This window comes from Akebia trifoliata, chromosome 3, assembly GCF_017979445.1.
Source record: "Akebia trifoliata isolate Shusen 1 chromosome 3, ASM1797944v1, whole genome shotgun sequence".
NCBI lineage: Eukaryota > Viridiplantae > Streptophyta > Magnoliopsida > Ranunculales > Lardizabalaceae > Akebia > Akebia trifoliata.
In genome coordinates, this window is record NC_141377.1 from 1,937,737 (window position 1) to 1,952,671 (window position 14,935).

General features: G+C 32.1%; 1 protein-coding gene across 1 annotated transcript; it reads left to right on the forward strand.

Moving 5' to 3' along the window:
- Positions 1-9,434: 9,434 nt before the first annotated feature.
- On the forward strand, positions 9,435-14,910 carry LOC147405446 (uncharacterized). The gene is made up of 5 exons (XM_086432928.1): positions 9,435-9,483; positions 9,758-10,282; positions 12,654-12,761; positions 13,774-14,210; positions 14,317-14,910. Exons 1-5 carry the CDS (start codon positions 9,435-9,437, stop codon positions 14,908-14,910), a joined length of 1,713 nt encoding a protein of 570 aa, XP_086289054.1.
- The last annotated feature ends 25 nt before the right edge of the window (positions 14,911-14,935 follow it).

The following is a 14,935-nucleotide window of genomic DNA, read 5'->3' on the forward strand; positions in this document are numbered from 1 at the left end:
GGTCAAAATTTGAAGTCAACATAATTATGAAAAAAAATATATTGATTAATGCTATGTTTCTATTCAGTGTTAAAATTTTGATACTTTTATGAAATAAAAAGTGGCTACTATTGTAGAATTTTTGATTTTATATAATTGAGTCATTAATTAACATGTATAGGCCCAATAAATAAACCTAGTAGATAAATTAGTAATTCAAATTATACAAGTCTAGGTGATGTGAGTAGTATTTATTAAAAAAGAATAAATAAGTCACTATAAAAACGATTAGTTGACAGTGGTGTTATAATATAATTACTAATGCATAGGGAGAGTTTTTATTTAACTTACAATTAAGGCATTTTATAAAAAAATTGGTGTTATCAAAAGAAATATTCAAAAGCCCCTCAATCAAGTCAAAATTACTGGAATTGTTTTGGGAATTTATTAAGTCTCATTTTGGTATTTTCAAATTCGAAAGAGCATAAGAATACAATTTTATAGAAACTTACATATTATGTAGGTCCTCAATAAGTACCTTGTTTCCTTTTTAATTTAATAATACTATAGAAAGAAAAAAAAAATGTGTAACTTTAATTTCAGCCCTTAGATCATCTAAGAGTATTATGATATGAGAATTGATTAGGAAAGTCATTCAAAATTTAAAATCATTTCTTAAATAGAGATTGCCTATTTAAGAAATTCTTTTCAAAATCCAAATTGATATTTTTTATATTAATGTTAAAGTAATGAAAGAGTTTTATGATAGTCAAAGATTTCCTTAATTAGCGAATAACCTAGATTGGTAAGAGAATTAATATTTAGAGTAAATAAATAAGATAATATCTTGTGACATTATTCCTCGAATTTTTTGGGAGCTTGTCTTTATTTTATTCTAAATTTTAATCAAGTCTTGAATCATAAACTCATCATATCGAAAAGGTAGGCTCATCTTTTTCTTTCTCTCAATTAAAATAAGATATTTGTGATAGAATATGAGTGTTCAATGTTTGAAATTGCGATATAGTTAGATTTGTTACAGAATTCTATGTTTGAAATACGATGATAATGGTGACAATTCTTTATGATATTTTTAAATTATTATTTGCATTGAAGTTTTATTATTGTTATTGATCATGAACATATTTCTTTTGTAAATTTTTCATGTTCTATTTATTTGTCTTATATTAATTTTTAGAAAGAGGTATATAGATGAGTTTCTACCTGAGCTTTGTGACTTATGGTTTTTTTTTTAATATACAAAATTTTAGATTTTGATTGAAATGAGTAATAATGATGCACGAGATCGAGAAGAAACAATTTAATGATTATTTCTCACTTATAGTGATTTCTATTAATTGATGTTAAGGGGTGAACATGGCTAAGGTTTTAATTTGACTTACGATAATATGTTTAAGTGTTTCTTTTCCTTTTTGTTTTGGATTTATGAATGTAAGGAATGAATAATTAATTAAATTCTTTTATCAAAAAATATATGATGATTATTATTCATCCAGTAATTAAATAAATAATTTTTTTTATATCACCCCTGAGTCCAAGGTTGCAAATTTAATCACGGATCATAAGCAACATTGTAGACCCAAAATTCGGGGCGTGACAATTTCATTATGAAAACTTCAGTTCTAGATCCAATATTTGGATTCCGATAAGGAAGAGATTTTGATCCAATATCTTAATGGATCAGTACTAGATCAATCATGTCTTGATCGAATGGTAAGCCAATCCAAAAAATATATAATTATATTATTTGTTTTCTTTAAATTATATATGAATTTTATTTAAAGGGGAATGGTAACATTCAAGACCTCATGAAAACATTAACATTGTCTATCATTTTCACTTTCTAATAATAATTCTGTTCATTTGGTATTTAGTGAAAAAGACAATGATATATTGGTTTGTACATAAAAATACATTTATTACAAGTAAGATATTTAAATCTAAAGATTAAAATGCCCTTATCATTTATTATATAAAAATCCAACAGACCCTTGTCTTTTTCACTAAAAAGAAAAAATGAGTATAAATATTATTAGAAAGTGAATGTTGTGGATAATGCTAACATCTCTATTAATCTTGGGGATTAAGCTTAATCCGATCCAAGCCTCATTTGATTGATATTAGATTGGGTTTGGATCCTAATCTTTAAAAAGATTTGATCCAATAAGAGCTGATTTGATGCTTTTGAGATTAGTTATGGGTCCAATCCAACCCTTATAACACATCAATTTACATAATTCATCGTGATAAATGAATTTTAGCCTTGGTTTGATTACTTTTCTTATTGGACTTCATACCAGACCCGTGATTAACTTTTAAATCAATAAGCTAAAAAAATATTGTTTGTTCACCAATTATTAGGACTGTCAAGACATCAAGTCCAATCTTATAAGTTGGATTGAAGATTTGGATTTCAATAAGGGTCCCAATAAGTTTCCAAGTCAATATCTTGTAGAATCAGTCCTGAATCCACCGTGTCTCAATTCGATAAAATGTGAGAAAGTATATATATATATATATATAAGATCAGGATCTGTATACATATAAAGCTACTCATAAAGCTACAACATGTTTTGTCTTATATGGGAAAAAAGATTCAGAATGGACTGATTTTTTGTGATGATGAGGATGATTTCTATGGTGAGGAGATCCTCCTTGCCAAAAATCAGCCTATTCTGAAACTTCTAGCCTTATGTTTACAAGTTAAAGAATTTTGGATGGTCCATTTTTTGTAAACTACTTTTGATGGGGTTAGAAGTTTTGGAATGGGTTGACTTTTTGCAAGGGTGATCTCCTCACCATAGAAATCATTCTCACAAAAAATCAGCCCATTCCGAACCTTTTTACCCATATAAGACAAAAATGTTGTAGTTTTATGAGTAGTTTTATGTGTCTACGGATCCTTACCCATATATATATAAACTATAGGGATACAAAAAAGTGATCAACTTTTGATGAATTTACGATTCCGGCTTATTGTTTATTTTAATTACCAAAATGTGAATAATAGCAAATTTGAAGGTTTTAAAGTGACCATTTCGCATGTTTGAAGTGACTAATTGGGAATAGTCACTTTAAATTGTGAAATAACCACTTAAAAACCTCTGAATTCATCCCTATTCACATTTTAGTAATTAAAACGAACAGTGAGCCAGAATTGTAAATTCTTCAAATACAGCTCACGAAATGGTAATTCACTCTAAACTATATCATTTATTCTGTTTAAATATATGAGTTTTATTTAGAATTTAGATTATGTATATTATAAAATCAATTTTGGCTTGATCTAGATTTGTTCCTTTGTTTTTGGATCAGGTTTGGATCCTAATATTGAAATATGGTACAAATCCAACCCGATGAGAGTTTATTCTGATCCATTGACTCCTTGGTTGTAGGACACTAGCACTGCGTCTGGATAGAATTTCTTGACGACTTCTACTTTTCCAGGGAGCTAGTAAACTTTTGGATAGATTTTTGCTTCTGCGCGAAAAGGGATTTTGCTCTTGCGTGGAGTGATTGAGCTTTTGCTCTTGCACAAAGAGGTGTATCCACACAGGCCCTTAGAATCTCAAGGAAATTGAACTTAGATCTGGGAGTATCTTTTGCAGATACACCATTGCTCATATTACACTTTGATAAGGAGAGATAAGGATACTCAAATCCCAATGTGCATATTACACTTGGATCAAAAGGAGATATCTAAGAATAGACAAATCTCTAGGAGGATTATGGACTTCTACATCACAAAATCCAATATTTCATTTTTTATATGTAACATGTCCACAGTAGTCAAAAGAAAAATGTATATATTTAACCAATATTTGCATTTTTATTTTTGGTTATAATCTTCTATCAAAAGATGCTCTACAATCACAGATTTTCATTTTATATTATTAGTCAGGAGCCAATTTAAAATCTTCAAAATCATTTATATATATAAATAAAACCATAACCCATACGAATTAGTATCGGGACTTCCTCAAGAAAAGCAAATAATTTTTGCTTCGATCCAAGCAAAGCAAATATTTGCCTTGTTTTCATGATAATTGAGATTTAATTTTTTGAGCAGAAAATAAATTCTTCATTAACACATTTTTTTCATTGACTACCCAGTTCTTTTACAGGGTATATATAGATAGGGAAATGTTCAACACCAAACATTTTGCCCAAACATTTTCAAAACATGGGTTAGAAATTTTGGAATTGGCTGATTTTTGATGAGGATGATCTCTACGGTGAGGAGATTATCGTCACCAAAAATCAGCTCATTCCAAAACTTCTAACCCCATAAAAAATGGTTTACAAAAAATGGACGGTCCACGATTTTTCAACTTGTAAACATGGGGCTAGAAGTTTTGGAATGGGCTGATTTTTGGTGAGGATGATCTCTACGGTGAGGATGATCTCTACACGTAGAGATCATCCTCACCAAAAATCAGCCCATTCCAAAGCTTCTAACCCATGTAGGACAAAAATGGTTGGCCAAAATGTTTGGTGCTGAACGGGACCCATATAAATATGAATAATTTTACTTAGCGCCCACAAATAAAAATCCAATTATACAAACAACCCCTAGATTTCCTTAGTCCGACTTTGAAGAGGGCAGGCCGTTTCAAAATTTTGAAGCAACCCTCCTTGTTACAAGACACGCTGTATCAAATTGGGAATACATCCTTTGAAATGCCACGTGTAATCCAATGTAATGGGTTTCTTCAAAATTTTGATGTGGGTACCCACTTCAAAGTTTTTTCTGTTTCAACGTGTAAGAACATTATTTTAGAGGAAGGAGTACCTTGGATACAGAATGGAGTTAATGAGCTATAAATACACCTGGAAAATTGGAATATGGGGGTATTTTGATAAACTTCTTTTAAAGGGCATTTCTGGCACAAATTCTAATTTCTCAGGTGTATTTTACGTACTTTGACCTGTGCCTTAAGGGCACGCGTTAACTACACCCTTTAATTATTTGCAATAACTTTATCATACAATTTAATGGTTCATTTATTATTGAGTCGCGATAAAATGAAGTCCCTTTACGCCCCCATCACAGAACTGTAGATCATGTATCATGGGATACAAAGGAAAACAATTTATGATTATGTATCTCAAGGCAAATGATCTACAGTTCTATGATCGGAACGTATGTCAGAGAAGGGTGTCAAAAAATCATTACACTTTATCATTCAACTCCCATTATCATAGATAGATATATACTTTGTCGTCCCAACATGATCAAGAAGATGATATTAACAACAGAGGTAATGAAAATAAATTTAGTTAATTTATTTTAGTTTTTGCTTATTGTATTGGTTTCTCTTCAATGTTTTCTTCGAAAAAATTGATTAGTATTAAATGTGAGGTGCGGGTACGTCAAGTTCAAAAATATCTTATAATTGTTGAGCTCTTTTAGTGTTATATGTTAATTCCTTCAAACTTTAGCTATAAATCCAACAATTTTATAAGAATTTGATTCCAATGGTAACTTAATTTTCTTGATTAAATTAATTAGTTTTAAACCTATTTGTTCGTTTCATTGTGCAAAGATTTCTTTGCACTTTATTCAAATACAGCTCTTCAAATTGCGGCAATGTTGGGACACATTTTTTTTTTGTAGAGAAATTGGTGAAATTGATGTCCAAAGATGCTTTGGCACTACAACACATTGACGGCGCGACTGCTCTTCATTTCTCAGCTGTTTCTGGGAAAATCAAGATAGCAATTTTCTTAGTGAGAAAAAACCCTGACTTGCCATTAATATGTACCAAGACGGGAGAGACACCTATCATTTTAACAGCTAAACTTGGTCATAAGGAGATGGTATCATATTGCTAGAAGGGAGTGCTACACACCAAGAACAATTTTTGTTTTAGTGCGGTTTATGTATTGATAGCTAATTCTTTTAGGACATTTTAGGATTTCTATGATAGAAATACTAAGTGATCTAAACCTGGTTTTCATCGTGAAGTGAAAGGACATCATCACGTCGGGGGACATAGGGAATATTGCTAAACAATGCAAAATAATTTTGCATCGTGTTCTCATTATTTCTTATTTTATGTTTTATTCTTTGATAGTTAGTGTCATTTCTCACACATGATCTTCTACAACCTCCATTTGAGTTGCCGGTGGAGATTTTTTTTTATCTTTTTTCTTAGATAGAGGTATTGATTGATTATCATCGCTACACCTTTTATACAATTTGTAACAAAAAAACACTTGATTTTTCTTTTATAATCATGGGAGAGGGAACTTTTTTTTTTCCTTCCTAGAATGCTTCGACTCATTTGGTTATTTTAGGACAATTGACATGTAAATTGAAAGACTTTATCCACTACCATAGACAAAGATGAAAGTTTTTTTGAGAAAAAATAAGGGTTTTCAATTACAAATTGAAGAAGAGAGCATTTATGTCATTTTCTATTTATCTATTAGAGAAGACAAATGTTAAGGGGCATGTCACAAAATATAGGGGTAGGTACCTACAATGCAAAAATTTCTCAAGTAAACATGTGTTTGGTATACCAGTACCGAATCTCTACGCATAGAATACCCACTTAATGTATTTTCAAACCCAGTAAACAATCCACCAATTATTGTGACTATTTTAATGACCACTTGATTTGATATAATATTCAATAACTTGATCAGACAATTTAACTATTGATTTGCTATTATAGGATTTTGAATGTTTACTTGGAAATTCATTTTTTAATGAACTTGACTATTGAAGTTGACTGACTCATTCTTCCATTACCAATGATACCAACTTCTATTTTCACAGAATGCCAGGGATGGCAATGGGTCGGGTTGTGTTGAGGTAAGGGTACTAGGAAAATTTATCACATCAAAACCCGACCCATTTACTAATCGTGTCGAAACTTAAATCCAAACCCACCACATTTATTAATTAGATACCCTTGTAACCTGTTTAATAAAAATCTAATTTTAATTGAAAAAATAAGTTGAACTTCCACCACAAAAAATAAAATAAAATCGCATAAATATAAATCAATATTGACCAACATAGATTAAGTTTCATTGCCCAGATGAATCATCATACTGGGAAGCAAACACTACATGCCTCTAGTTTTCAATGAAAAACTCATATTAAAAAACTATACATATAAACAAATAACTTATAAAGGAAAATGTTTCTTCTTTCCCAAATAAAAAAATTTAACCACTAATTTATTTGAAAAATAAGTGTTGATATTGTAACTAGTAAGTCTTCACTTGATCAATACTCAACTGGTGTCTTACAAACACAGAGCCATAGATCTATTTCCTTGGGATACACAAATACACCTCTTTTATGGGGATTTGCATTCATGTATCCCAAGGAAACAAATCTATGGTACTGTGTCCATAACACGTTAGCCGAGTATTGATCGAGTGAAAAGTACTTTCTAGTTAGAAAATCATTATTCTTGAAAAATATCTCAAGACATCCTCTTTATTTTATAAAATTTGAAAAAAATGTATTATGAAATTTTTTTTATGAAATTCTAGCAAAAAAATAAAAATAAAAATTGATTAATTTAGGAAACCCATAAATAATTATTGATATTTGAGATATATAATTCTTATGTTACATAATTTAAAACAGACACGTTAATGACAAAATAATTAAATGTGTCAAAACGGATTAATGTCCTTAACACAGACCTGACCCATTTAATAATTGTGTTAGATGGGTTGACACTATTATGACCCAAACCCACAATTTCGTGTCATTTTTTAGACGTGTTAAGATTGCCACTCCTATAGATGGATATGGTCTCATCATCAAGACGATACCAATACCAAACATGGTAATGAAATTTAATTTACTTTAGTTTGTCCTTATTCAATGTTTTTTCTTCAATCTTTTCCTTAAATATATGAGAGACCACAAAATTAACACCAAATTCAAAAATATCTTAGGATTATCAAAAGCTTTTAGAGGGTTGTCTATTCCATTTTGTTTCATTACTTTCTTTTTCTTCTTCTAAAAATACATATAAAAATGAGTCTTCACCTTCACAATTTGAAACTGACAATCTTTAAAGAGAGTCGTAAATTGGATTTAATTAATTAATTGATTAAGGAGCAACAAATCTGTTCCCTAATTCCGTCAGTCACTCAAACTATATTAGGACACATAAATCTATTTCTGAATTTTCTCAATCATTTAAGTAGTCTAGTCGAGACCCAGTTCTAATCGATTCAATTAAAAAGGATCCAGTACCGTCCTATTGGTTTTGATATTGATTCGGTTTAATTAAAGGGGCACCCAATTTAAGATTTAGTCTACTAAATGACTTGGTCGATTGCCAACTTACCCAATTTAAGATTTAGACACTAGTTATTTTATAATTTTTTTATTCATTTTCGTTGTATTTTACCTATTTGAAAAGTTAACTTTTTTTAAAGAGTCAATAAGACTAACCATATTATTTCTTTATATTTGTTAATAACTTGACTTTTGGTAATATGGTGGGAAAGAGCCCGTACGAGTATGTAAAGGGCAAGTCAATGATACTCTTCCAAATTTTATTAAATGTTTGAGTTACCTTGCATTTTCAAATTGATGACTCTTTCATCTTCAACCTTGGATTTTGGGTGACAATATGGTGACTTGGACTCCACCGTGATTTGATTAATTATTCAATTTTTTTTTTCTTTTATTAATGATCAGTTCGATTTGATTCAGTTTGTGGTTAAATCGGAATCAAATCAACCAAGGTCAGTTCCACTAAATAAGAACTAGAACCAAAACCATGCTAAAATGCAAATAGAACCGAATCAACCCAAACAAACTAAGGTCAGTTTGGTTCATGGGTTACCAATATCCTATAAGCTTAGTACTTTTTTTTTTTTTTTTTTTAGGTTACTATAAACTTTGTTGGAAATGACATTTTTTTCGTAAACAAATAAATAATAAACATAAAATTTCATATAATAATCTATTCATTAAAAAATATCATTAATTTATCAATAAAGATGTCGTTAATCTATGTTTTAACTCTTAAAATAATTCTTAATAAATGAATATATTTATTATATAAGGTTTGGTTTTATAAAAGTCTTCAATCGAGAATTGAACCAAATTGATCAGTTCTCCATTTTCCAAATTCAAAACCGAATCGTAACTTATTCCAAATCGAACCAAATCAGTCTAAAACTATCGATTTCATTTGATTCTCTGTTTGAACCGGACCAAGTTGAACCCTTAACAAGAGGGGTTTGTATCTTTGAAGGAGGTTTAAGCTGTTAAGCTATACATTAGAAAGTCAATGAGAGGTAATTTTTTATGGAACATTTATGAGATGGTGGGCCATCGTGACATCTCATGATGATCAAGAGGAAAGATACAAGAAATACCCAAGAGTGGATCTTGGGTATATAATTAGACCAAGACCAATACCAATACCACCACCACAATCGCAAACATGTCTTCTTTTTCCCAACTTGATGAAGATAACATTAATACCAACGATGGTAATGAAATTTACTTTAATTATTATTATTTTTGCATATTAATTGTTTTCTCTTCAATCTCTTGTTTTTTCTCCATAAATTTATTAAAGATAAGATATGAATTAAAAAATATCGCTCTTTTGGAGGGTTGTTCGTTTCTTTTCGCTTAAAAACTTAAGAAAAAAAATTACTTTAAATGTAACAATCTTTATAGAAATCCATAATATATAGATATAATTTTGTGCATATTGTAACTTAATTTCTTGAATATATTTGTTATTTAATTTATTCACAGTGATAGAGTGGGAATTCAAAGACCCAAAGTACTACCTTCCTTTGTACAAAGCTGCACTCGAAGGGGATTGGGAAACAGCCAAAGCTTTCTTCATATGTGATCCCGACGCAGTGGTCGCATACATTACTTCTACTTCTACTTTACAAACAGCTCTCCAAATGGCGGCATTATCAGGACACGTATTGTTCGTGGAGGAGCTGGTGGAGTTGATGCCTATAGATGCTTTAGCACTCCAAAATAAATCGGGCGGGACTGCTCTTCATTATGCAGCTATGTCTGGAAAAACCAAGATAGCTGAAATCCTAGTAGAAAAGAACCCCGACTTGCCACTAATTTGTGATGATAAGGGATACGCACCAATTCTTATAGCGGCCAATCTTGGTCATAAAGACATGGTACAATATCTTTGCTCCGTTGCAAGAGATAATGATCATATTGATATTTCTCCTTTTAGAGGTATACATCCTTTAAGAGGTATACATGGTGTTCATGTTCTCAAGTATGTAATTGATGCTGATTTCTATGGTACGTATAACAACTTTTATTAATTAATGTCTTCTTCGATTGGGGGGAAACGGGTTATTGTTCTAGCTCTTATTAGATTCTACTTTTTTTTTTTCTTAGGCTCGAGTATCATACCCCTTTGAGTTATCGAGTACTCAAACGAGTCAATTATGATCTAACTTGTATATTTTTTATGGCCAAGGTCATCTGTCGATGATGGTAATGAGAAGTTGATAGGGCCAATCTAATTATTGGACTGACCTATAATTACCATTTCGTGCATCGAATATGATGAAATTCCCATTCCAGCTCATTGTTCATTTAAATTCTCAAAACTTGAACTACAAGATCACAAAGATTTTGAAATAACGATGTTGTTGATAGTAGGTAGCAACATTGTCACTTTTACAAGTCAATGAGATTGTCCCTATCAGAATAAATAGCAGCTATCTCAAAACTTTTAGCGAGATTCATCGTCACTTTTCAAATAAAAATTAGCAATCTTGCTATATTTTATCAGTGAGATCGCAGGGATTTTAGAGCAATTCATGTTTTGGGAATTAAAATGAATAGTGAACCGAATGGGAATTTCGTCAAAAGTTGAGTACATTTTTTGCAATTTTCTCAAGAATCTATATGTCCAAGCCCAGCCCACCTCTATCCAACCCCATTGAGAATCGAAGGACGATGAGGGGTATTTTAGGAATTGTAAAAATATTTGGATTTTATTTTTTTTGTTATTATTATTTTTTTTGTTATTTCTACAGTAGAGCAATTTAGAAAATTTTACCAATAACAAAAAATTTGGTTACTTTGATCATCTCCATAGTGAATAAAGGTGAGACTTTCGTCAACGGGGGTCATCTTCCATGGACGTTGGTCAACGAGATTTCTTACGTACATCTCAGCCGTTGGTTTGCATAGTCTTTGAAGACATTGGAATCTTGAATTTTCAACTAAAACTAACGTTCTATTTTCTCCTTGTTTACGTAGATGTGGCACTACAACTAGTCCAGAGTTACCCAGAACTAGCTACAACTATTGATAATTTAAACGAATCAGCACTCCTTGTGTTGGCCAAAAGGTCCTCAGCTTTCAAGAGTGGAAGTCAACTTAGTTTTTGGCAACGTTTTGTCTATTCATGTTAGTCTCTCCAACCATATCTTGAAATTTCATTTCTACATCTTTTAATTACCTATTTTGTTTGGGAAACTTATTATTATTTTTAATGGAAAAAAGAAGTCAGACATACATAAGAAATGTGGAGTAATTTTTTGCTAATCACGAACACCTTGAGATCACCAATATTTATTGCCCAACCTTAGTGATGGTATTGCCTTCGTTGTTGTCAGGCAGGCACTGAAGTGGTATTTGCCAAAGAGTCTTCGATATGTTTGAGCTAGTATTAAACTTTGGTTTCAAAAATTTTCAAAAAGTCACTTTTACCTCTTATGTCGTATTCTTATAGATTGGATTCTTTACCTTGAATTCTCATTATGTTGTTTCTTCCATTACCTTTTTCCCACTTTCTAAGGGATCCATGATTATCCAATTCTACTATTAATTATGCCATTAGTTACACTTCTAGACCATTATCTCGTCTAAGAAGATAGGTCATCCTAAAGATGAATCATCTAATCAGGTCAAGATACATCCTGCATGGAGTCATATTTCATCGTGAGATATCATGTTCCCTTATACTACAATATTTCCTTAAGGCATGCATGGGATGTTAAGAAAACAAGGACAATAGAACTAAGAAACGAATAAAAATGAAACACAAATCACACAGAGAAATATAGAATTTTACGTGGTTCCCTCAAGATTGAGGTATGTCCACAGATTACACCGATTCCACTATGAAGAGAAAACTCATAGTTACAGATTACACCCTTTGACCCCACATGAAATATACATACCCTAGGAAACCTAACTACGATTATGCATAATATATATATACCCTTAGATACAATTTCTTTCGTGGGTTATCCCCCACTAGGACCCCCAAATGAGCTTAGTGTTAAGCTCAACTTGCGAGAACATGTGGCTTAATTAATAGTACCTCCTTATTGATCAGTACTATTAGGCTCCACAAACCACAACATGGGATCTGCACCTACCCATTCAATATGAATCTCGAGATGATAGAGCACTGGACATGACTAATTGCATAATTTTTGCCTTGTGTAGATATTTTTTCCCCCACCATTGGAATACATCAAGAGTAGTTATTTACTTCATCCAATCAATTGGAAATGAGTGACAACAATTCACTTGGAGTTCTAAAAGAACTAGACATGCATGAAAAAATCAATTCCCACGCAAGACTATAGATTATAAAAAATTTAACTATTTTTTTGGTCATTTCATTTAATTTATGTTGTCTTAAAAGGCATTCATGTTGAACAAGCTTCCACTGCAAACCATCGTAGAGATGGAGACGTAGAGACTCCCCCATTGAGCTCCAGAGACTGCACATATTTGACCCAAATATCTCAAGGTATGTTGTGCTTCTTGGTTTCAATAATAGAAGTAGTTGATGTACAGTTATAACTCAATCATATTGGATTTTTAATTGGGTTCTCTTATTTATTGCATTACAATTGCACTATTGGATCCTTTTATTCGTTGTGACAACATATATCGACAAAATTCTTACCCATTAACAAGCTTGTAGGAGAGCACATATAATTTCTTTATTTAGAATCCGATAAGCTTTGAACTAGCCTAAATCAATCATGGCCAAGTCGTGGACCTTCTAAGTTGAGCATGTTACACATATCTTCTTTGTTAGATGTGTGTGGGTACATCATCGATAATTGATCATCTCTCTCTAACAGACAAACATAATACAACTATTCATCTCATCAACAACACACAAAAATTGTCTTCATCGAAAAGCATGTTTTTAAATGTCAACTGGACTTACAAGATATAAGCATTAATAGAGCATTTGAGGCTTCAATTTTTTCAACCTTAAGGGTTTTTTTATTTTTTATGATGGGAGATTTGGACCCGTAGGCCCAACTAGCAAGGGCAAGGCAACTGGCCTCTTAGTGCATGATATCTTACATAAATCCCTCAGGAACATGCAATACCCCACAAACCACACATACTAGATAAGCAGGGATAAATCCTTGAGGGTGACCAACAAGAGGGTTTGAACTCAAGATCTCTCCCTTTTTGGAGAAATGCTTTATCCCCGAGAATTTGAGAGAGGGTATTAAATCATCATAGAGGTGTATTGAATAGATATGCATGAGATACAACAAAATTCAAATCACACATAAAATGAACATTAATCTTAAATAATGTTTTCTCAAAGTATGCCCTTTCTAATTGCTGACTAATATTAAGCAAGCTTGGTTTGTGTTTGGTAGTGCTACGAAGGTTGAATATGCTATTTTGGAATGTTTCAAAACAATTAGGTATGCAACACCACCTCCACTTAAGCTTGAATCTTTCTTCTTTTGCCCCATTTGCATGAACAATTTCATCTTTGTTGACTGCAGTGTTGGGCATCAAGCAAGTTCATGACACCAAAGTGATGCATACCCAAGCCTTGAAACTTGTCGAACACATTTGTGCTCAAGTATCACTTTTGGATACTCAGTTGGAAATGGATAAGTTATTACTTATACCTATTTTGCTAGCTGCGGAGTATGGAAATGTCGAAGTTATAAAGACGTGCATTGAGACTAATCCATCCGGATTTTTGATCCAGACTCATGACACTGGTCAACCCATTCCTCACATTGCCGTCAAATATCGTCAAGAAAAGATTTTCAACTTCATAAAAGAGAAAGGTGCACTTATCCTTATGGCCAATCAGGATGACATTGACAGAAACAGTGTCTTGCATCATGCAGCAATGCTAGGACCACCCTCTAAACTCAATGTAGTCTCTGGCGCGGCACTACAAATGCAAAGAGAACTCCAATGGTACTTGGTGAGATTTTTCACAAAAAATAACGAAATGGGATATATGTCATCATCATCATCATCTCATATAGTTATATTTCTTATTGACTTTGGCGTTGTACTTCGTTGTGTAGGAGGTTGAGAAGTTTGTACAACCTACAACTAAAGAATTAGAAAATCTATTAGGAGAAAAACCCAGACTTTTGTTTGTAAAGGAACACAAGGACTTGATTGAGAAAGGAGAGAAATGGATGAAAGATATGGCATCATCATCTATGGTTGTAGCCACCCTTATTGCTACAGTAGTATTTGCAGCGGCCTTTACAGTTCCAGGTGGCAACAACAGTGTCAAAGGCACCCCCATTTTTCTAAATGATAGACCGTTTAAGATTTTTGCTATTTCAAATGCAGTGGCACTCTTTTCTTCATTGACTTCAGTGTTAATATTCTTATCCATCCTCACATCTCGCTGCGCTGAAGAAGATTTCCTCAAGTCACTACCTCAAAAGTTGATAATTGGTCTTACTACACTTTTCTTCTCCATAGCGGCCATGATGATAACATTTAGTGCGACATATTTTATCATGCTCGGACACCAATTAGCATCAATTGCCCTTCTTATAGCTTTACTTGCTTGTGTCCCTGTGACCTTGTTTGCTTGGTTCCAATTCCCCCTCTTCGTAGAAGTAATTCGCTCGACGTACGGTTCAGACATCTTCCATCGTTAAAAGGTTTAGTACTTTTATTAGTGTA